General features: G+C 41.0%; 1 protein-coding gene across 1 annotated transcript in view; it reads right to left on the bottom strand.

Moving 5' to 3' along the window:
• Positions 1–25348, bottom strand: part of SND1 (staphylococcal nuclease and tudor domain containing 1) — a 419288-nt gene that overhangs the window by 255882 nt on the left and 138058 nt on the right. Inside the window, 1 exon segment of the mRNA XM_028525371.2 lies at positions 11387–11476. Coding sequence (XP_028381172.1) covers positions 11387–11476 — 90 coding nt within the window.

The following is a 25348-nucleotide window of genomic DNA, read 5'->3' as shown; positions in this document are numbered from 1 at the left end:
GCAGAAACGGCAAAGTAGAACAAGTCACTGACTTATTTCCTTCCAATTCATTTGGACTACCATTGAAGAACAGGGACATTATGAACCCAAATCCAGAGGGGGATGGGAGCAATAGGGAGCAGTCAGGGTTCCTCGGCTTCTGTCACTCAGAGCTTTAAAATAATAATGAAGGACCCAAGACAAGAAAAAATACTAATTTACTGCCTACTAGTTGAGTAAATTTCCCTGTCAAATCATTTTTAAAAAGAACAAATTACAAATGCTGCACATTCTTAATTATGAAGAAAAGACACAAAAATATCCCCAAACCAGGCCTGCAGCACTAAGGAGCGACTGCTCAGGCTGCTTCACTAAGACATCAGAGAGCCTAACAATGAGGTGCGGACTACACAAGGCATCCAGCATGCCGCTGCCTATCAGGTGGAGCAATAATAACCATAATTCAAACACAGAAATTTAAAAGAACAACATACCTATTCTACCTATTTTTAAAGCTCTTTTTTGTGTTTTAGTCAGGCTGCTATGCCTAAAGTCTCGATGAAGTGGGGCTGAAAGTCTACCCTAGACGAGAAAATTAAAGAAGGCATATGACAAGAAAACCATCTGCTTAGCTTAGGGCTACAGAATTAGCTTTTTGCATCCCTTCTTGGGCTAGGTAGCTCAGTTGGTTGGAGCATCATCCCGATGCACAAAGGGTTGTGGGTTCGATCCTGGGTTGGGGTACATGGGAGGGTGGCCAGGGGCAACCAATGAGTGCATGAACAAGTGGAACAGCAAAGCGATGTCTCTCTTAAATCAGTAATTTTTTTTAAAGTGCATTCCTTCTCTATATCCAAATACTCCCTTTTAGGTACAGGACAAATCCCACCTCTTCTCTAAAGACTTACTGGGGCCCCAAACCTGACTGCTGACATTAGGAAATGTGAGCTGAAGGAAAGGTAAGACAGACTCTCTGTCCTTCAGGTGTGGAGGAGGGAGGTCAGACCTGGGAATCTGCTACGACAGAAATGGGCAAAGAAGTATACTAGGTGGTCAGACAGCCCCAGACTTTACATGGGGAGACAGAACACAGAGCAGTGGGAAGATTCTTACAGAAAAACGAGTGTGAAGGCAAGAAGCTGTGAAAGGGCCTGGCGTGTGCACGGAATGGTGAGAAGTTCTTTTTGACATAAGATGGAGGGCAGAGGAGGAAGTGAGACTGGAAATGGAAGCAAGATCCTTAAGTGATACTATGATATTTTTATATGCAATGACCTTTTCTTTCCTTTTATGTCCATTTAAGGAGTTAGATGCTTTTCTGCAAGCATCTGTACAAATTATTAACCCACGCCTCGCAGTGTGAGATGACATGACTGTGCATTCAGAAGGAGATTCCAACAGCACTGTGAAAGATGCCACAGACTAGAAGGAGGGCAACTAGTTAAGACAGAGTTGCAATAATTAAAATGAGAGAGAAGGAGCACACAGACTAAAAGTCACTGAAATACTGTGAAAAGAAGAGCTAGAAAAGACAACTGTGGCAGAATCAGATGAACTTGAGATGGGGACACTGCTAATTATAAAGTTCTGGACAATGGGTGGGCGATGACATTATGTAAGGTCAATGACAGAGGTAGCCAAGGCAGTATGTGTGCAGTGAGGAAAATCATATGAAAGTCATAAAGTACATTCTGGACAGAGGAGATGTGATCCATCTACTGGAATCTGGCTTTCCAGTAGTTAGCAGCTGGAAACAGATCTGTAGACAGAGAAGGAAGTTAAGAGTGGAAATGTTCACAAGAATCAGCAGTATGTGTGGCAGATGAAGCTATTAAGTGCATAAGGTCACATAGCTGGTGAGACCTCTCCTTGTCTTTAAATGATAGCTATGATCTATACGATTCACAAAAATATTAAACCAATACTGCCAAGAGACACATTTCTGTTATCTCACTAGTCATTCAAATCTGTTCTTATTCAGTGTCATGCATTTTGAGAAAAATCTTACCCCAATTAGCCTGTAAGCAATTTGTAAGAGATATTTTATTCATATTTCCATTCCAAAAAGGCACCCAACAACCACATGTGCCCTTTCTAAAATATCAGCTCCACGAGGAGAGGAATTTATTAAGGCTTTATCTCCAATGCTTACAATAAGGTATGACACGACGTAGTTGCTCCAGAAATAATTGCTAAAGAAATAAAAATAATAATAAATTGATTTTGCTAGGCTACCCCTTCTGGCTTTCTTAACATATCCAGTGATTAGGCATGATCACAGCAACGGGGACTGAGTCCTCAAAGAAAATAAAACTCCTCAACCTTTGCCTTCAGAAAAGGACTGCCTGCTCATCACTCAGCCCAGCCCGGACCAGGCCTAACACTTTTGGAAGCCAAGAGAGGTGAGAAAGCAGAGCTACAGAAAAGATGCCTTGTCCAAGCTTCAGGTTGAAGACCAACCTGAAATTGCTATAGTTACAGAAGAAAAGTCATGCATAGTTCCACACAGTGTGCACTCCAAGCAGGCAAAATGTTAGACAGACATGGTGCTTCAGAACACAGGCTGGTGCTAATTGTCTCTAATGTTCTATTCATCACCCCTGAATGGAATGAGCATGGTTCAGCAAAAGCTACTGCCAGAAATAATTCCCACCAGGGTGTGTCACATTTCAAAATGCTGCTTGTTACTGAAGTAGAAGTGATGGAGGCCCTCTGACTAAGGAAGCCTTCTTAAGTGGACATCAGTATCCATCCTTCAAGGTACAAACCCAGAAAAGGCGACTCCAGCCAAGAGTCAAGTGGCCAGATAGATGAAGACGCTGCCCCACTTTCCTACTGAATTACTTTCCGAGGGTTGCCGTTAACAAAGCACCACAAACTTGTTGGCTTAAAACAATAGAAATTTACTCTCAAGTTGGAAATCAAGGTGTCGACAGGGCCATACTCCTTCAGCAGGCTCTAGGAAAGAATCCATCCTTGCCTCTTCCTCACTTCTTGTGGCTTCTGACAATCCTTGTTCCTTGGCTTGCAACTGCATCACTTTAAAATCCACCTCAAACTTCACATGGCCGTTTTCTATTTGTTTCTGTGTCCTATTCTCTTCTGATAAAGGCACCAGTTTCTGGGTTTAGAGCCCATCCTAATACAGTACGATCTCATTTTAACTTAACTAATTACATCTATGAAGACCCTATTTCCAAACAAGCACACATTCTGAAGTTCCAAAAGGACACGAATTCTGAGGGAACACTAAGCAACCCTCTATGTCTGTCGTCAGGAAAGCAGTAGCAAAGACTGTCCCAGCCAGCAATCCTCATGGGACAGAACTACAGCATTATAGAAATACCTAAACATTTGTCACAGATAAGATAACCCGCAAAGTAAAAGCAGGAAGGCGACTCTGGGTAATAATAAAAGAACTTGATTCAAATAAGAACAAAAAGCTGCACTGAGATTTTAAACACATTAAAACAAAGAAGTTCATATATTCTGAGCTTGCAACTCCATGACCCCAATTATGAAGATGGGGCCCTAAAACAGCACTTTTGTCACCCAGCAGAAAAGAGTTGACAGAACTTTCACCTTAGAGCCAACAGACACTTATGCATACTACCTCCTTGTACATATGCAAATTATTCATTCCCTGGGGAAAGAAGTACTCAAGCAACTGGAGGTTATTAGCTTAATTCTAAACATAAAAACAGAGATGGCACAGAAAGAAACCCTGAGAAGCTGGTACTTAAAAATTAGACTCACTACTTCTGGATAATGTGTATTTTCTTATTAGAAAAGTTATACACACCAGCCCTGCTTACATCCTTATTAGGAGACAGAACTAGTGGAGGAAAAAGATGTAAGACGAGAGCAAAGTTTCCTTCCCAACTGAGCACATCTGTACACAGTCTCGTTTACTCTTCTACAAGATAAAGTATTCTACAGCATTATTGAGCCCAAGCCGAAAAGAATCTATTCTCTGTAAGCCAGGAGGTATAGGAAGTTGGAAGATTTGCAACTCAGCACACTTTATAGGATTTTTGGCACATACGGGTTATTTTTAAAGTGGGGAAAAAAGCCTGTCCTCTCCCTACCCACAAACATAGCTGAGCTGATTCAGCACAAAGCTCCCCCTAAAATAAAATCCCAGTTTGCAGAGAGTAAGCATGGAAAGTTCCAGCCCCAAAGACAACATTTCAGAACCCCTGCTGAAAAGATCAAGATTGGGTGGCTTAAGACAAGCTGACCACTAACCAGGTAACATACGCAGTGTATGCAAGAATGTTCACCAGAAAACTACGAGCAAGTCCAGAGTCTAGGGAAGAAATTTGTTAATAAGCAAAGTAATATGAGAGGATTGCCATGATATTAGGACCTTGAGAATTCTGGTAGCTAACATGGTAAATCATTTCCCACAGGTGAGCATACAGAAAAAATTTCCAGGAATGCAGCTGAATGCTCTAGCTTCTTCATTTAACTTAGACATGCTTTCTAAAGAGGATATTACAATACACACCATACGAACACCACACTTTGCCCAAGAGCTCTGTGCTCAGCCCAATACCCTGGTAGTCCTGAGTACGCAGAGGTACTTCTCACAATCTGCAGATTAAAAAAGACAAGATCTCATTATCAAAGAGATCATTTAGGTGGCAGCAGGTAGAAAGCTACCTTGCTGAGAACAACAATTTCCAGAAACTTGCAATTCTACAGTCATTTCTTTTCATTATTCAACAGACAAGGGGGCTAAGGAGTCAAGGATCATTCCCAAATCCAAAGGGTAAAAGGTATCTACAATGGCCCTTGGTCTCCAAGCATACTGACACATTCCTGTCTAAGTGGGAGAAGCCTTGCTAGAAAAAGGCATGGTCAGAAATTACAAGTCCTTCAAAACATTTCACGATTTGGTGAGTATCTTCAGCCATTTATTCAAAAAAATTTACAGCCACTTTGATGGTAACAGCTGGCACTAAGAAGGCAAGGACAAGCAACCTCGTATAAACCTGTCGATTTAAATCACAGTGCATTCACAACCTTAGGGCTTGTTTAGATCAACTTTTCCATAGCGTGAAGGAATCAAATTAATATGGAGTGAAAAATGTGGAGATGACAAAGGAAATGTTTATAAAAACCAAACTAAAATACATCAGAGGTAATTAAGAACAAGAATTCCCAACTGCCAAACTTTGCACTTAACACAGCTGATTAAGTAACACACTGCAAAAGAAAGCGTCACAAACGTTTTTAAGAAAAAGCACAGCCCTGTTAAACAGCCAGAAAAAGAGTGAAGGAGTCCTCCTCAAGAAAGCTCCATGCCCTTGAAGAGCTCTCTGGAGCTGAGTGAGAAATGGTCCTCCTGGTAAGGAATGTTACCTCTGGTGCCTTCAGAAAGCCAGCCTTGCACAGGGGGAGGAGCACTGAGATTTGCGCTTCAATCTCTCCCAGCTCTAGGCCAAGATAAAAAAGCAGCCTATCCATCTCATTCTCCCAGAAGTCTCATCTGTGCCAAGAGACTGAAGAGAAGGGGGAATCCAGCTTCAACATTGGCTTAGCAATGTCACCTATGACCTCACGGTATTTGTGTAACCACGAGAACATGTAATCTGACGCTGCTTTCTCTGAAGAACAATCTGATGAAATGTCACTTCACAGGGACATCTCAAAGACTAATGAGATAATGTCTAGAAGGCTAAAAGCATTCAGAAGGCTGATCTATGGTACCATTCCCACCTGCTGATATCTGTATACTAAGACAATGCAACTGAAGAGAAGGAACTTCTTGTAAGCATGGAGTTGTGTGTTTTATACAAGAACTGACATTATTCCAAAAAGAACCATGACCCAGGCTATCTGCATAGGATTCAATACACACAAAAGGAAGCGGGCCTTTCTAGATGGCCTCCAATTTAGCATAGCAATTAAAAGCATAGACACCTGGGTAAAATACTTAATTTCTATGAGCTTCTATTTCTTGTAAAAATAGGAATGATATATACATCTTGCAGGGTGGAGGTGAAATTAAAGGGGAAAATGTTCAGAGTTTACATTAAGAAGCTCAACAAACGACAGCCCTGACCCCATTAAGCTGGAATGAGCATCATATAAATTGCATTAAGAAATCCGTCTAGTTCACAGTACACAGTGGAATGGCATGAAAATCACACAAAGGTATTCACCAAATTACAAATGAGCCATGTCTCCTAGAGTTGACTTAGACATTCAGATTATTATATCCAAGGAAACAAAACCATTAACAGTAGTTGGGATTGCCAACCAGATTCATTTAAGCACATTACCCCAAAATAGAGAGAGTATCATCTATATATATCAGCCATTTCCAGATTGACTTGGGAGCCCCGAAATGAAGTCACAATCTCACCCTACTTCTTGCACATACGGCTAACCTTCTGCAAATCAAGTGGGCTCTACTCCTACCTCCCCTTGTGTAGTCTCTGAATCCATAGTCTTCAGCCCAGTGTCTCCCTTACCCCCTAAAGTTAATTAATTTAGTAGAAATTTACTGAGCACCTGCTCTGCACCATAAACTGTATGTACAGGGCCCTGGAGTGGTGAGCAAAACAGATGTGAGCCCTACTCTGCCTAACAAATCTAACAAGGAATTATGTGAAATATTAACATATAATCTTCTAAATATATTAATATGTAAAAAATTATGTAGAGATTAATATGTTGGAAGTGGGGGAGGGGGGAGGGGGATGGGTTGTTCAGGGAGCATTTCTCCCAGAAAGTAACATTTACTACTATGAATCTCAAGTACAAGCATAAGATAAACAGAAGAGGGAAAATTAGAGAAAAGAAGACATCCCAAACAAAAGAAACTGTAGGTGCAAAAGCCCAGAGGTGAGAGGGGCCATAATGCATTTCAGAGATTCAATGAAGACCAGAAAGGCAGCCAGAAGGTGGACAAGAAAGGAGGTAGGAGGTTACCTCTGAGAAGCAGGCTGGGACCAGATGATGCTGAGCCATGTTCGCCACAGGAAACAAAGGGAAGCCATTTGTCTTAGGCAAAGGAGAAGCATGATGTAACTCATTTGTAAAACTCCCTTTAGCTGTAGGTGCAGAATGGACCAGTGAGAAAGAATGACTGTGGGAAAACCAATAAGACTACAGAAGTCCAGCTGAGAGGAGGTATAATATAGGGTGGCAGCAGTGTAATGAAAAGAAGAGGAAACTCATGCATACACCCAGCAGGAGATGGTGAGAAACTGGAATAGGAGGGCATGGGAAGATAGGTTGTCAAAGATGTCTCTGACAGTAACAGATAATGGTGTGACTCCGAGAATCTTGAGAAGACCAGATCTTCTGACAGGACACAGGAAAATCTGACAGTTCAGTTGGGATATGCTGGATTTATTATGTCTGGCATACAGGGAGATCATTCTCGTCTATCCCCAAAGAGCTCCATGCCCCCAGAAGTATGAACCTCAGGAAAGACAGGTTTAGAAGATTCAAAAAGAGAACAATCTAAAGCAATATGAATTTGAAGTAACATCCTATCCGTCCCATAACTTCCCAAATCCCTGTATTTATCAAGAAAATGCCCAATTTTAAGTGCCTAATAAATAGCTAGCCTAGCCCTGGCTGGGTAGATCTGTTGGTTGGAGCACTGTCCCATATACACCTAAAGGTTGTAGGACACACACCCAGGTTGTGGGTTCAATCCCTGGTCGGGGTGTATACAGTAGGCAGCTGATCTGTTTCTCTGTCACACAGACACTTCTCTGTTTCCCTTTCTCTCTCTTCCTCTCTCTCTCTTCCCCTCCCCCTCTCCCCACACAGTCCCTTCTCTTTCTCTAAAATTAATAAAAACATATCCTTGGGTGAGGATTTAAAAAACAAAGAGCCTACCTCATGAAAACCATACGTTGTCATCTGTTTGTAAATAAGCTTCATTCCCAAATTTTGCTTACTCAATAGAAACAGTGGCAAAAACATTAAGGAATAGACACGCATCTCTGGGCAGAGGGTGCTGGAGACAGGAGAGCCTGGGCTGAACATCTACTGCCAGGGCAGGTGCTTCAACTGCAGTCTGGTTCATGCAATTCCATCTTGCCCACCAATTTTGACTCTTGAATTGTCTAAACCACTTCCAACATCGAACACAGTGGTTCCCGTGGTGATAACTGCAATTAATTATGTCATCTCTAAATGCTGTATTAAACAGATAAGAAATACTGAGATTCTACTTTAGAGATGCTCCAAGATAGTTGGGAAAAATTCATTGTACCTTACTGCACTGACAAAAAAATGATAGGCACATAAACTTGCTTTCCACGGGCTGACTCGTCTAAGCATTAAGAAGAACAGGTACGGTATGTACACACAGAGAAACTGCCCTGGTTCTCTTAGGAAGGTACCAATCCCACCATCTTATATACTTGGGATATTTTTCTGGAGGACTAAAAGACATGTTGAAATTATCATGACTTCCATTTCTCCACTCTTCTAGGGCCATGAAGAACCCAGAAGAAATTAGCAAATCAGTGAAGGCCACATATATTTCTTTGTCAAGATTTTAGTGAAATCTCAGATGGCTGGTGATAAGCAGGGTATGAGGAGGGCATTCTAACCGGGCAGTATAGCAGTATTTACAGCTTCTGAAACCTTCCAGCACACACTTACATCATAACTCTTCCACAAAGCACAGAAAACACACACATTCACACTCTAGCATGAGCAGATACTCATTTTGTGGGAGCTAGAACCCTGGTGTCACATCTAACCAGGCACCCAGAAAATCTGTAAAATGAGTTGATGACAATCAAATTAGTTACATACTGGTTTACATCTCTCAACCCCAGAACCAGTGATAAAAGAAAGAAAAAAAAACATGAAAAAGTAAAGCTGAGCTGGATTCTATACAAAAGGGAAAGCAGCATTATTAAAACAGGACAATATATCTCCTGGAATTTAGAAGGGTTAGCATCATCCTAGAATTTCATAACAACCCCATGAGAGAGGGAAGGCAAATAATATTCCCAGTTCACAAGTGATAAAACCAAGACTCAGGAGGTGTATAGTTACTTTAATTAAGGCCCTTAGCCAGAATTAAATCTTGGAAGTGAGTCAAAGTGAATTTCCATAACTGAAATGGAGGCCACTGAACCTAACGAAGCACCTTAGCAGTTTACCTTCCATCTTATTTCTCTGCATTCTAGAAACTACTCAAAACTGTCATACTGTAGTCTCTCTGAGATGGTCAAATAATAGTCTGGACAGAGAAGATGATTTTATCTCCATTATCTTGTTTAAGCTGTGACAGGCTGCCCTAATCAGCTTCCGTGCACACAGACACATAGGCACACAGGCGCACATGCTCCCTCTTGATGCCTCTTAATCACCATGTGCCATGCTGAACAGCTGCAGCGGTCTGAAGGGAATTGGCAGAAATATGTGGTGATGTGCTAGCCACCCCCCCTGAGGCAGCGACTGCCCTGCCTGCTCTCAGACTCAAGAGCACATGGGTGTTTGCTGTCGCAACTGACGGCCCCAGAGGACAGGCAAGTGGTTTCAGGTGGTGAGTCAGGAAAAGCAGTTCGCATCAGGAATGTTCCAGCCCAGCAGAGCTGAGCTGTATCCTACTCCCTGCGCAGGCATACAGTATTCATCATTTACACAATGTCACTGTGGGGGACAAAACTTGGGCTCAGCACAAATAGAATCCCATCAGTTCTGATGCAGAGGGAACCAGCAAATGAGGCTTCGCACACCAAGAAGGAACCTAATTGCTTAAGAAATGACACCATATCTGACACTTGAGGTCAGTCCTTTTATCCTGAGATAGAGGACTTTACAAAGGCCTGGCACATGGTTTGAGAGCTGAGCCCTGGGCCACCTTGTAGGACCATTCAGCAGCTGCTGCAATAAACTGTGATCTATGTTTCTAGGGATGAAAGAGAATAAGGAAAGGGCAACCTTCAAAGAAACCACGTGGATGCTATAACGCACGCCACACAACGGGCTGCTCATGAATCAAATATGCACTGCCATTCCTTTCAGTGTGATTTTGGACAGATTTCAATAAAACCCACACGTGTGAAGCAATTCCTTATTTGTCTCTATGCTATTGCTTATGAGCCAGTAAATGAGTGATATGATACCAACTTGGTGAAATAGAGATGTTGGACTTCAGATCAGGTAACAGGAGACCTAGAAACCGAAAGAGGCTGAGAGCCATCATTCGCACTACACCTCATGAATGAACACAGCATTCTGTCAAGGCTTATATGATGACAAATGAGCCTGTGCTCTGAAGGAACCTGAGATTTAATACTTATTCTAGGGAATCCAGTTTGCTTTCTCTACCTCAAAATTAGCAATTTCACCTTACGCCCAATTTCAAAATCTCTTGCTGTAATTTTTCATTCTAGTGACTATGGTATACAATAAAATTGGTGATATATTTATTATACACTATTTTGGCCCCCGTCCAAAAGCTAGAGCCTTATCAAGGCTGTCACATCACCAGTAGTTTAAAAATCTACATGTACATAAAGAATGTTAAAATGACCTTAATGTGTTCAGGCCAGACCTTAGCAAAATGGCCTTACCATTCTGAAGATACAATAAAAACTGGCCCAAAATGTGACACTGCCTGCAAGAACCCCCACTGAATCAAAGTAAGAAGATGATGGTCACAGTCTCTCCCTGAACAGAGTTTCTTAAATTAACAAAGGAATGATCCCATTCATTCCCTTTGTTTATCCAGGACACAAAGAACTGCCCAACATTCTTAGGGTGAGAAAGTCAGTAAAAATGAGGGGGAGGTAGGAAGCTCATTACTAGAATGGCGAATTCTGCAGCTGGTCATAGAATATTATGCTCTAAGAACACAAGGAAACACACTCTTAGGGCTTCTGAGCTGCTGCACAAGTCTAGAAAGTCAGTGTACTACCCAAAGGGCTCCACAGGACACCATGCACGCACTCCCTCCCCACAGAGGCATGCTCCTATCCCAGGAGAGGACCTCTTCTCCTCAAGAGCCAGCCTACCCCTCAGAAACTGGGGAGGCACAAAAAAAAAAAAACAAAAAAACACTAACCACTTCTCACCAGCAAATCCTGCAGCACCGACTTTTAATGGAGGTGGCTGGAAAGAACAAGAGAGCCAAGTGATGGAGGTCAAGGCAATATGCAATTACTGAAACTGGAACTGAGCCTGGGAAAGAACGTGTTGTGAGACTTTTGGCAATCACACTGTGGTCAGGGCCCCAATTTTAAGCCTCTCCCCAGGGATACCACTTCCCAGGGATACATACGACACTTCTCTACATATCAGAGTAATTCCGCCTGACTTGGTTGAGAAGTGTCATCTGCTGGTCTCTGAGAGTCCATCTCAAGGGCCAACTTAAAATAATCCCCACCCATTTGCAGATACGTTTGTCATCACTTACCTTTTTGCCAATAAGCTTCTTTCGAAGAAATTCCCGGGCTTCAAACATGTAGGGAATGTCATACAGGGGACGTAGTTTCTTGTTCTTATCCTAAAAGCAAAATAAAATAGCACATCAGGAATGAAGGACTGGAAAAAAAACAACAAAGTATACAAAACACTAATGAACACAGCCAATGCACAAAGTACTAGAGTGCAGTGAGACAGGCTCCCTACCTCTTCGTATCACAAATATTAAATAAGTGCTGCATACATAGTAAATGATTAATATTTGGTTAAAATGCTTTACAGGGAATAAAGGTATCTTTTTCACATGACAGGCTCAAAAATGAGCAATGAAATGTCTGTATTACCCAACATGGAAACAACCTAAATGTTCAACCAACAGGAAAATACCTATATAAACTAATATAGAAAGAGCTCAGTAAGTATTAGGGCCCTTCAAATATTTTAGATAGACCATAAATCTAATTCTACTATTCTGTAAGCCTTTATTAAGCACCTACACCAACACTACTAGCCCCATAAAATGCACTCTGTAAATATGTTATAATCATGGATTAAAAATTCTTATAACCTAATAGAGTAATAGAAGAAAGCCTACAGAAATGAAAGAGCACCACAAAGCAGTTTTGAATAAGTGTTAAATTGTACGACGTAAACTGGGGAATAAGTACAACCAGAATTTAGGCAGGGAGAAAGAAGTAATCAGGAAAGGTTTCCCTGACAAGGTGGGACTTCATGTGAGTTTGCAGAATAAGAAAAAAACTAGGAAGAACAATGGAGTTAAAAAAGACAGGACAAACAAAAAGAGAAAGGGAGAAATAAACAGTATTTCAACACACACACAAATATAAACACACACTCCATCATCTCATGGGCCCCAGACTTCTCCAAACAGTAGGTTATTGCTCTAAGCAATGAGACTTTGAGAATATGAAAAAGGATCTAGATGAAGGTGACAGAACTGAAAATGGGTAGGAACTAAAGAGATATGAGAATGATTTCTAAGAAATGAATTACCAGGAACTGACTACAAAATAGAGGGGATAAAGAGGAAAAAGCAGACCTGGCTGGTGTTGCTCAGTGGATAGAGCACAGGCTTGCAAACTAAAGGGTCGCAGTTGGATTCCCAGTCAGGGCACATGCCTGGGTTGCAGGCCAGGTCTCCAGCAGGGGGCACTCGAGACAAGGACTAACTCCTAACCTATTACAGGCTGTTTGCTTCCCCCCAGGCTGTGTGGTTAGTCTGCCTAGCCTGCCTCTATTACCCGTCTGACTAAACAAGAGTATCTTTGTACAGCCCATTCTACATTCAAAAAGTGTTTAAATTGTTATCTACAATAGCCAACTACTGCTGAATGATTACTCTTTTTCATTCTAATAGCCTATACCTAAACTAATTCTAATGAAAATATTGAGGTCAAAGGAATGGAAATAAATGTTTCCCCCTAGACTCTAACTAAGCCTCAGGGTCCAGAACACATCATTCAAATGCTTCAACTCAGTGATGCCACCAAGAAAATCTCTTATCAGAATGTAGATGATTGAGTTTGAGCTTCACATTCATCATCATCCAACTGTCTATTTCCGGTTAAAAAAAAGAAGAAAAAAGAAGGAAGGAAGCAGCATCATTCTGATGCCCATCTAGAAAGTCAAGGCACCTTCAGAAATGAAAGCGAATTTCTATTTCTTCTCGCAGATGATGTGTGGGAACCCACTTATTCTACACAGAAGACAACTGGGACGGCCAAGCTCTGGATCAAGGTTCTCAGGTATCATGATCACTGTCTAATAAGTAACGTACGACACTAACATGAAAATCTTTACTAACATAACACTGAGATTTTCTTTTAAGAAATAATAAGATGAGAGTTGCCTGGGTAGAGGAAGTGTTGTATAACACAGGGCAGTTACACAGAATGATGGATATTTTTATAAACACCCAGGCAACCAAATGAAATTAGTGGGTCACTACTGAGGACCTAAGTATAACAGATAAACCACAAAATAAAGTTTATGATGAAACTCAATGATACAGTAAGAATGCTTGCTAGATAGAAGATGGTGGGTGACAGCAATGAACAGGATTTTTAATAAACACAAAATCAATGGTTATCAGAATCAGCCCTCAGGAATAAAGAAGTGCCAATGTATTCATATTTGCCAAGCAATAAAGGACAATCTATTTACAGAGAGTAGCTGTGTGATACACTAGCCTAAAGTGAACATTTTAAAAATGAACAAAATATCGACATCTACCTTACATAGCCTTATGATATGCCACAGATTCTGAGTATCTGAACCTTGCCCTACTTATTCTGAAACACTAACGGAGCATCTGACTGAACTCCAAAACAACTGAAAGGTAACACATACAGTTCTAGCAAGCACTGAAATGCAGAACATGGGGTGAGGTATATCTAAATATCTGAAAATGGTTGTCTGAACAAGAATCCTTTTTTTAAGACACTCCACAGGACTGGACCAAGCCAAAATACCCTCAAAAGAATGAAAGAAAACAAACAGAACACCAACAAACATCCCAGTAAGACAAAGGGCAACGGTGGAATCCGATTATGTCTCTCCTGAAACTAGAAAAGAACTAATACCACCAGCTGAAAACAAGATATCACAAGTGGAAACAGAATGATCTTGTTACTCTACCCCTTCAGAGCTAGCATTTATTGACATCTGCAAACATCTTACAAGAGAGATATTAGAAACCCCTAAGAAACTATAAAATAAAAGCAATTCCTCCAAATTACCAGGTACATAAAAGCCTTTGAAATCTCTTAAGAGGCAATTGAGGTATGGAATGTATTGAGAGAAAACAGGACTTAGCTAAATCTTGCCTGCTAAAAGGCAAGGACTGTCTAGTTTACATTCTAATTTACATGAGGTTTTTAAAAAATAAAAATAGAAAAGAATGCATGCTTTATCTGGTGGGTGGACAATACACAAACCGGTATAGGCTGCAATCCCTGAGCTTCCCAAGAAATGACACTGCAGGCAGGCCCCACAGTGACTCACATGAGAGCGAACGGCCGTCTTCCACAGCTCTCAGGGTTTCGGAGGGAGGCCCAGTGCCCACCTCTCCCTCCGCATCTGAAGACAAGCTTGTCATTTTTACAGGAAGGTCACTTTTGGCTGACTGCCGAAACAAGGTCTCATTTGGAGGGGATGGAAGGGACCTCCAATCGAGGCCTTATTCTCAACCTTCATTCATTCAGGTCTAATTTTATCTGGTCCATGCAGTTGCCAAAAAACTGTATCCAAATAATCTAATGATCTTGGGATATTGCAAGATTTCTCAAGCAAGACTGAATAAACACAAACTCTGAAAAAAAGAGACTGATATATGTGGCTCCACTAAAATTTAAAAAATACTGTACTGAAAACACATCAGGAACAAAGTGACAGGCTGAAGTACAGACCCTTAGTAGCTGATAAGTATAATGGACAAAGAAATGGCAGAGCAGAATGAGAGGGGGCAGGGGTGCAGGGCCACAGTTGTAATCAAATTACCTCAGCGAGGCTACCCTGATCACATCACATCTTAGCAAAGACTCAGAGGAGGTATGAGATGTAATCATCTGGAGAAAGGCAGAGAGAACAACCAATGCAAAAACCCTGAGTTAGGAGGATGCTTGTGAGTTCAAGGACCAGCAAAGACCACAAATGTAGTCACCTTTGTGACTACAGCAGAGTATACAGGGGTACAGCCGAAGGACACAAAGACACAGATCCGACTTAACATTTGAAGGAATTACTTGGGCTGCTGTGTTAAGAACTGGCACTATAGTAAAGAAACGGTTGAGCAAAAAGAGACCGATTATGAGATTATGACATTATCTGGGAAAGGAATGGTGGTAGATCACACCCAAGAGACAGCAGTAAGAGAAGTAAGACGTCAGAATCTGGATATATTCAGAAAGTAGCCAGAAGGTGAGTTGTGAGAGAATGGAAGGAGTCCAGGATGACTCCAAGTGTTTTTTCCTAAGCAAACAGAAACATAGGTGGGGTCACCAAATGAGATGGGGAAGACCACAGGTAGGGTAGACACCAGGAAATGCAGTAACAGACTTCCAAGTGGAGGTATTGAGCAGGCAGTGGGCTATGCAAGTGTGGAGTTTGGAAGAAGGGTCTAAACTGCTGATACACATTTGGAGGTTGTTGGCACATAGTTGGTATGTTAAAAGCTAACAGACTGAAAAGGACCCAGCCTGAGTCTTGAGGCATGATAATATTCAGAAGTAAAGAATAAGAGAAGAAAAGAGACTTAGAAAAAGCAACAGTGACCCAAACAGGACTAAATGACCAGTGTTATGTCTTAGAAGCCAAGCAAAGGAAGGGAATTCAGAAGGAGGGAATGACCTCCTGTGTCAAATGCAGTAAGGCAAGTGAGCTGAGGACTAAGATTTGCATGTTGGATTAAGCTAAGTGTGGGTCACCAGTAACTTGACAAGAATAATTCTGGTGGGGCAGCAGGGGCAAACGCCTAAGTGGAACCAGAATTAGGGATGGGGAAAGAACTGAAGGAAGCAAGTACATGCCATGCTTTTGAAAGCAGTGCCATAAAGGAGCACAAAGAGACTGAGTGGCAGCTGGCAAAGTAAACAAGGTGAAAAGGAGGTGCTTTTGTTTTTGATTTTAGATCGGAGCAATACCAGGCAATGGTCCAGTAAAGAACAAACAACTGATAAAGTAGTGCAGAGAAGAAAAATGCCAAAGCAATGTCCTTAAATAGGCAAGGAAAGATGGCTTTACATAGGAGTACCAATCGTTCATATTTAGGTGTGTGGATGCAGACTCTGTTAGGTGGGTAGATGTAGTAGTGAGTCACTGGAAGTTGTTTTCTGATTACTTCAATTTACTCAGAGAAAGGGAGAACTAGAAAAAGAGAAACAATTCAATAGAAGAATTGGTAAAAGGTATGAACAGGTATACTTGTTCAAAAGAACTCCAACTCGACACTTCACAAAAAAGAAGGTATAATTTCATTTATAATCATGGAAATGTAAATTGAGATGCTACAGGACATCCATTATATTGACAACATTTTTAAAGGTAAGAACAAGGGAAATGGGAGTGCCCTTTAACCACTGATGGGGTTATAAAATGATTTAACTACTATAGTATCTTGACATGGAGCTTCTTGCATTATTTGTGAAAATTTAAGATCTACACCCCTATAATTGGGAAATTCTACTTACAAGTAGATTTATACCCTAGAAAAGTCTCACATATGCTAGACGAGTCTAACAGCGTTCATGTTGACACTGTTTATGGTACAGACACAGAGTAGAATACCTGAGTTAAGCTGAGTTAGAACAACACAACAAATGAACAAATTTGAAAAACACTGACAAGAAAAAAACAAGTTGTAGAATGATATAGTAAAATTCCATTTAAATACTAACTAAAATCAGACACAAGCAACATTCTTCATAGAGCAACAAAAAAATAACAGTGTTGGAATATAGAATGAAAGGTAATGGTTACTGATGTAGATGGGCAGTGGAAGAAAAGGAAAGTGGGAAAGAAATTGGGTTGAGGATGAGTACACAGGGACTTTCAACTTTATCTGTAAGGTTTTATCTCTTTGAAAGAAGAGGATCTGAAGCAAATGTGGTATAATAGCAAGGCTGAAAAGAAAATGTTTGTTATATTGTTAAACAACATTCAGTTTTTTTAAGCCAAAAATGTCTAGGAACAGGACACCCCAAGTTTTGTTTGGGCAATCTTTTTTTTAAAGATTTTATTTATTTATTTTTAGAGAGGGAAGGGAGGGAGAAAGAGAAAGAGAGAGAAACATCAATGTGCGGTTGCTGGGGGTCATGGCCTGCAACCCAGGCATGTGCCCTGACTGGGAATCGAACCTGCGACACTCTGGTTCACAGCCCGTGCTCAACCCACTGAGCTACGCCAGCCAGGGCTGTTTGGGCAATCTTTTAAATTTTAAAACATTATTCCCCTCTGCAGCAGAGTAACTGGCCATTCTTTTCCTCATAAAAAATTGCACTGAATTTTTTCTTTTCCACCGAAAAAAAAACTTAAAAGGCTTTCTTCCATAGATATATGCTTCCATGAGGCAGAGGGAATACTTTATCTAGAAACGTTCTCTCGAATAACCAGGGTCAAAAAACAAGTTTGATTTTTGTTTTTAAAAGAGACTTGAACTGTAACATATTAAAGTAACCATGTGGAATTATACTCTCTGAAGATCTTGAAATTTACTGTTGAAATAAGGATAGACGTGATCAGATTAAAACTGAGAGAATTTCAAACACTAAATAATGGGCCAGTCCTAGTTGCCCTACCATACATGCCACTTTAATAAACAAAGGCTATGATTTCCATTTGAATTATAGACTTAAAAATAGGAACACTACCACACGCCCTGGGCATATTTACAATCAAGGACCTTTCAACTCCCTTGGCAGCCAGGAGACCGAATCCACAGGAGCATCCACTGTTTCATGATCCTTAGCGCAAACAGTAGCACATTTTTATGAAAGGTAGGTGGACAATTAGAAAGTTATAATCAGCAGCTGGGAAAAGTTCAAAATTGTAACCACGTTGGCCCAAAGGCAGATATCTTGCATCATTATACCTAAACAGCCATACATAGAAGATTCATATATCCAAACATTTCCCCAAGAATTGTTTATTTTCCAATTAGTTCTATTTCATTCCCTCTCACCCACCCCCCAAAAAACCCCTTAAAGGTCAATAGGGAGACATGATCTGGGTAAGTCACAAATTCACAACAATGCAACACAGTTCATATATATCTCCAGAAAGCAAAGAAGGAATGGTAAACAATAAAAACTGATATCAAATTGAGAAATAAAATTTAAAAAACGGAAATGTGATTATAAAAATTCACAGGTGTGAGAATGGAAGGGGGCTGGACTTTCAACACTACGATTATACAAGATACCAGACCCCTAAGGTCTCAGTGCTTTTATAAGATCTTCGTATTTCTAGATTTTTCTGACAACTGTATTTGATCTTGCTGATCCCATGTTTATGGGTCTAATAACATGTGTGAAAACACTGAATTCAAGGTATCATAATAATTGCTCTCATCAACAGCAGGGTCCAAGCTGAAGGGTTTTATAGAAAGCTGCGGGAACAGGAACATCACTTTGACCTACCTCCTACCTCTCCCGCTGCGAGAGGTCGTATTTCATAGATCTCATGTGAGAACTGCCCTCCCTGCATCTACAGGAAAGGACCATCCTTCTTTCCAAAGAATAAGGGACACTGTGTAGAATCCAAACTGACAGGCAAGTTTCCCCTGGTTTAATCCACTGCCCTCACACTCTCTGACCTGTCTTATTCCCACAGCACTGCCCCCCTTTGTCAGGCCTGGCACACAACACTCAGATCCGTTCCTTCCAGTCTGTTTCCTTATGGAGGCTCCCATGTCACATCAAACTTGGATGAAATACACATGTATGCTTTTCTCCTGGTAATCTTTGTCAGTTTAGTTTTCAGACCGAGACAGGGACCCTATGAGACCAGGAAAACTTTTCTCGCCTACAGTAACAACCCTTTCAAAGTATGCTGAATGTGGATAGCTATCCTACCTGAATGGCTGTAAGGATTATAACCCCCAATCTACAGCAAGGAAAGTGAGGTTAAAGGTTAAGTGACAGGACTTGTGTCATATAACAAGTAATGGTAGAGGAAGGAGTTGATCCCAGCTATCCCAGGGGCCCGGGCCCATGGCTGGTGAGCCAGATACTGCACTCTCACTGACAGAAGGCAAATCAGCACCTGTCAGGGACTGTCAGGCTTTAGTGTGCCTAAGAATCACTTGGGAACTTGTAAACATGCAGAATGCCAGGTACACACCACACATTCTGATTCAGGAGAGATCTGGTAGGATTTCCACAATTCTGTACTTTTAATAAGTAGCAAGGAGGGTTGTGGGACACACTTTGAGAAATGCTGCTGAGCACCACTTCAGAGCCCAGCCCCACTTAAACCTATGGAAATAAAAGAAAGGGGATTGCAAAGGTCTGGAAAATCAAAGAGAGAGCAACAATGAGAAGCTTGATTAATGTCAAAATGGTTAAATATAAAAAGAAAGTAATAACTAGGGGACTCAGGTTGATCTCTGCATGGGTTGCTGGAGATAATTCAAAACACTCCTTGAATTTCTATACAGATAAGACAGCTTGAAACATTTTAGTAAGGATGGCAAAACAAGACTTCCAAATATTCCTCAAGTCCAACTATAGCAAGACAATGGGGAATCTGGGAATCAAAAGAGAAAACCAGCCCTGGCTGGTGTGGTTCAGTGGATTGAGTGCTGGACTGAGAACCAAAGGGTCACCGATTCAATTCCCAGTCAGGGCACATGCCTGGGTTGTGGGCCAAGTCCCCAGTAGGGGGCATGTGAAGGCAACCACGCACTGATGTTTCTCTCCCTCTGTTTTTCCCTTCCTTCCCCCCTCTCTAAAAATAAATAAAACCTTTAAAAAAGAGAGAAAACCAACCTGCCTATGCCAGACATATTCTCTCTGCTGCCCACAGGCACCAGTGCTCCACACCAGCAATTTTCAGCTCTTTTCATCACATAATGAGACAAGCTAGTAAGCCAGGACAAGTGCAATAGGGATACTGAAACAAAGAATTGAACAAACTGGCCAAGTAATTTATAGCCAGGTATAGGAGGTCACCTCCCTAGAGATAACATCCAGGACTCAGCTGTATTTCAGCTGCAGGCCCAGAAAAGCAGCAAAACCAGATGTATGACACCAGGACCAGCTGCAGAGACTGATGATGCCCTGCCCTGGCACTGACCAATCAGTGGAGACCATGCCCCTAAAAGGGCACACCTGGAAAACTGATGAATATTCTGCTGAAACCCTCCCCTGTGACCTCCCTAAGATTCCCACCTGCAAGAGAGAAAGAAAAGCCTCAAGACAAAGGACCCAGTCTGGGTGCTTCCCTTCTCCTCCTTCTTCCTCCACTTCTTCCCCCACAGGCATGCATCTCCTAAGAAACACCATGAGACTTGCAGCCAAGGGGCCATGGGCAATGACAGCTTGTCCCAAGCTATCCCCTGAACCTGTCTCCAAGACCCCCTTTTCTCTGACTTCCCAGTGAGACAAGAGTACTCCAACCCAGGTGCTCCTGTGCTAAGCCCTTACTTGTTTCATTGCCCCTGCTTTAATAAACATACCCTCAGGGTCACCTGAACTCATATTGTAAAATCTTTCCTATACAAAGTCAAGAACCAACACAATACCGGCTGGCCCTAGGCAGACCTACTAACAGCCAGGTCTCCTGTCCTGAAACAATAGCACGCATAAATGAATAACTAAAATTCTGTGGCACAACAAAAATATTTTTTGCCAATCTGGCCAAAAATAGGTATAATTTTGATTCATTCACACCAGACAGCTATTGTTGTGTTGTCTGTTGTCATTTTTTTATTTGACAATCTAAGAAAAAAGAGGTCAGTGCTCCTAACCTATTAGTCAGGTATCACATGTTTTAAAAATTCTTGTGGCACACTGGTTGAAAATCGCTACTCTAGACCTAAGACTGGCCAGCAGAAAAAAAGAGTGGCAAATGGAAGAATCAGCCACAGTTACAATGTTTCCTGGCACCCTGCCAGGAGGAGAAGCGTTTCACAGTATCCAAAAAGGGAAAGCAGCAAACCAGTTTAGGCAGCCTCATGTCCTTGAAGGGACTTACCTGTCATCCCCAGTGTGCGGCATATGATTGCATTCACAGAAAGTTGCACATCCAAAAATTAAAGTACCATTTTCAAGACCATCACGTAAGAGGGGAAAAAAATCTGTCTCTGGAGACTGCTCTTCTACTCAATTACATTAGCCAACCAAGAGCATTTCCAGAAATACTTGCTGTTTATTGCTCAGATGCCGTAAGGATGGGGGAGAAGAAAGAGGCTGAACATAAGGTCGTTTGCCCCCTCAAGACCTTGTCATATTTAAAAGATTTAAAGACTAAATACTTTAAAGGCTCTAAGGGCTCCAAAACCATTTATCCAAGCAGCAAACCATATGGGGTCCCTTAACTTAGCTACCAATACTTCTGCAGGCTCAGGACACAGAGTGGAATAAAGCAACAACAGCACCACCCCTCACAGACCACGAGGCCAAGGAAAGAAAAGGCTCATTAGCATTCCATCAATCATTGCTGCTGGTCAATAGAACAGAGCCTGAGCCCTAAACAATGATCCTGACTGATGGCTTATCTCAGTTTCCTCCAAGAATCTGAAATTTAAGAATTACCTGACATTAACATAATTTAAATGCAAAATATCCATTTACTTCACACAAGATGTACTTACAAAAAGTCCCCACTTTGCACAGTTGTGGTATATATGAATTTTGGTTATCACAACTTAGTCAGCCAACAAGACAGCTTAAGTTCCACTCTATTTAAGACTTTCCTCTTTTTTTCTTTTTGCTAACATCATCATCATCACCATCACGAATGGACACTGAATTCTAGCAAACATATTTTTGGCATCTTTGAGATAATGTGCTTTTTATCTTTAGTCTGTTAAGAATGTACATTTCATTTATTGATATTTAAATGTCAAACCAGGTTTACTTTCTTGGAATAAATTTAATTTCATGGTGACACATTAAAAGAAAAAAGGAGTTACCTGACATTATATATGATTTTGCTGTGAAAGTCAGGAATAAGTGCTTCAAAATGCTCTAAAATCAGAAAAGGACTAAATACACCAGTATAAATTAAGGCCACTCTAAGTTCACATTCAAGGAAAATTTAGGTAACATAAATGCCACGGGAAAACCAACTACATTTTGAGCGATACTAAGAAGCAAAGCTACTTATCTGAGTTAAGTTTTACAACATCTAACAAGAATGTTAACAAGAGCTAAAATGTCAAGAGACAGAAGACATAAGCCAAACTTACAGCACTAATCACTTTCTGCCTTGTATTACTGTAATTTAATTACTTTATATGGCTCTTATCTTTCCCACCAGACCACAAGAGGGTAGATCTGAGAGAAAAGAAAAGATCTTTATAATACCTAGAAAGCACCTAGTATAGTGCCATAATCCTAGAAAATACCAACACACTGACAGAATAAAATGAAAAATATAAAAAGGTCTACCTACAAGATTTTTAAAACTCAAACTACACTTACTGTGACTGTGGACATAAATGGAACTGGTTAGTAAATATAAAAGTGAATTAAAACAAAGGTGGGGGAGAGAATACGATAAGCTCCGTACCACTGTTGTTAGCAAATTCATCTAGTGAGTGCCACTTACACAGCACTAGTTGAATCTGAACTATTGCTAATGTGTTGACCTTCCAGCTTCTATAGCCAGATATGATTCTATACTACACAAAGACATGTGTATTACTGAAAATGATTAAAAGGTTCTAGACTAGGTATCTCACTGTACAACTGTAAAATCTAGGCTATTTGTAAGCAGTGATGCAAAAGTAGTACTCTTGGTAGTTTCACTGTGCACTGTTAGAATAAAAAACAAATTTGTGAAATCCAAAGAATCAGCATGTTCTCTTCTGACCTGAGACTTTAAAGCAATCTTCTGCTTTCTCTATTGCACTTTCTGTATGACATAATAAATTCTATTACTTACGATCTTTGGAAAAAAACAAAACAAAACAAAACAAAAACCAACCAACCAACCTCAATCTATCACTACTTAATAGTTATTAGAAATCCTTACAGAGCACATATAATAACACTCAGAGTTTAAGTAAAGCTGAATTGATCATTCTAAAAATAGCAAGTGTGACAGTTCAACATAAAATAAATGATGGTGAGCTACAGTAAAAAAGGCAGATAATTTCCTGATGTTCAATCAAAAGTACCAGCATCCCCCCAAACACTCATTATTTGAGACTAGGCCTAAGCAAGGGCATTTGCTATGGTGGTATGTTTTGTGGTTGAGATGGAAGAACAGGAGAAAAGAGCAGTGAAAGACTGCAGGGCCCTCCCTTCACTCTGGAAAGGCTAATCTGCAACAATACTAACAGGTGTGAGGTTTTGTTGAAGAGAACACTCTTCACATGCTGTTCAAATGAAAAAACAGAGCTGAGAAGAAATAAAAAAATAATTAGTGTCTCTCTAATGGGACTCTTTCTACCGAGCTAATAGTTCTGAAGATCGATTTGCAAACATTAATCAATGTTAACATGGAAAACCCCTTCATTAGGAAGGGCACCAAAAAATCTACAAATAAGAAACTAGAGTTTAAATGTGGAGGGGGGGAGGGAAATGGAGCAGGAGAAAGAATCAAGGACAAAGCAGGCCAGAGGTCTGCGAGGAAATAAAAACCAGCAGGGACCAGTATATCACAACTGGTTCTGCCTTTCTACAGCTTCTTTCCTTTTCACTGGAAGCTCGTAATTAACCAATTGGCCTCAAATCATGTTTTCTAGTAATGGAGAAATCTTCTCCCATATTTCTTACCCTTCATCCCCAGGCTAAAAATGGAGAGCCATTGCCCTCAGAAGAGGCAAGCCTGTTACTTAAAGTACAGGCTTCAAGCCAGATGAAACCCATCCAGCAGGGTGATGTGCCACAAGCCCTCCCACAGTTCTAGTACAGGAGGAAGGAACAAGAGGAAAAGAAAATAAATCTCTTACAATAGGAAACCAATTTTCTCTGTAACACACAGCAGGATCGGGTGAGCCCATTCAGAAGATAATATCATTTTGTTAGAGAAATGTTTCTCTGTGAATGCCTTCCCTTCTTTATCATATTAAAAAAATAATTATTATTATTAAAGTTTCTTCCTGGAACAACACAGAAGGGAAAATGGTGCTGGATATGACACCATTATTTAGCTGGTGCCAGTGAAACCTTCAATTGAGCCAGGTTTCCAGTCAAATTTGCGCAATAAATTGTGATGCATTTCCAAAAATGAGACTGAATTATGTAAGTCCACGGCAGAAAGGTCTCCCGGGTTTCTGCCTTGCCAGTTGCATCACTCCCAGGTCTAAATCAGGCTGCCAGGTCTACTGTCACATATTTTACCCACCGAAGTCAGAGTACTCTCCGCCTGTGTTTAAATATTCAGTAAAACGAGGCCTGTACCTTTTTCAGGACAGATATCATTCTAATCCTACAGAGCAAAGATGACTCTCTTTTACTATATAGTATACTCTGTCATCAATCAGAAAGCTACAATATTTATCAACCACTAGTACCATGGAGAAATACGGGCAAATGAAGTTACCAGAACCATGAAGAGCACAGACATTCAGATACAGCACCTAGCTGGCAAGGTAATTTCATTATATATACACGATATGCCCTGTCCTGCTGCAGAAAGGGACCCTGACAAGCCTGAAACCAGGCCTGCTGGAGGCAGGTCCTGGGAAAGAGACCTTCCCTTCACCCAATCTGAAATAACCATACCCAGGAGTATATTGACATTATTTTGTACCAGTTGTTTGTACCTAGTGAACAAGCAGGAAAGTAACCAGATCCCCAGAATGGTCAAGTGAGAGTGGGGGACAGTAGGGCCTGAGTAAGGGACATTCTCACTCTGCAAGAGTGGCTGTCACCTACAGCTGTGTTCATTGGGAATAACAGGAGGCCTGAGATGGGTGCCTTGGTCTGTGCGAGTGCAGTTTTAACTCCCGCATTATGTTATGTCACTCTAAATCCCCTTGATCTTCTGGCCATGAAATAAACTTTAATTGTGCCTATTTGACAACATTGTTACACCAATCACATCACCATCCCATTGTGACAACCACACACTTACCTTTCCTATTGTTGGCCTTCTGACTAACTCCCTCAACACAAAGGATCGGCTCCACTCTAAATTTCCTCAACATTTCATTAAAAGGCAAAATAAACATCACCACCATTTGAGTGCCTACTACTGAAAGGGTCAGGCCAGTTTCCCAGCGTGCCAGAATGTATATGACCCAGTCAGGCCAGTTTCCAACCCA

The sequence above is a fragment of the Phyllostomus discolor genome, chromosome 10, assembly GCF_004126475.2.
Source record: "Phyllostomus discolor isolate MPI-MPIP mPhyDis1 chromosome 10, mPhyDis1.pri.v3, whole genome shotgun sequence".
Taxonomy (NCBI): domain Eukaryota; kingdom Metazoa; phylum Chordata; class Mammalia; order Chiroptera; family Phyllostomidae; genus Phyllostomus; species Phyllostomus discolor.
Note: the sequence above shows the minus strand (reverse complement) of the source record. Positions and strands in the feature narration are given on the sequence as shown.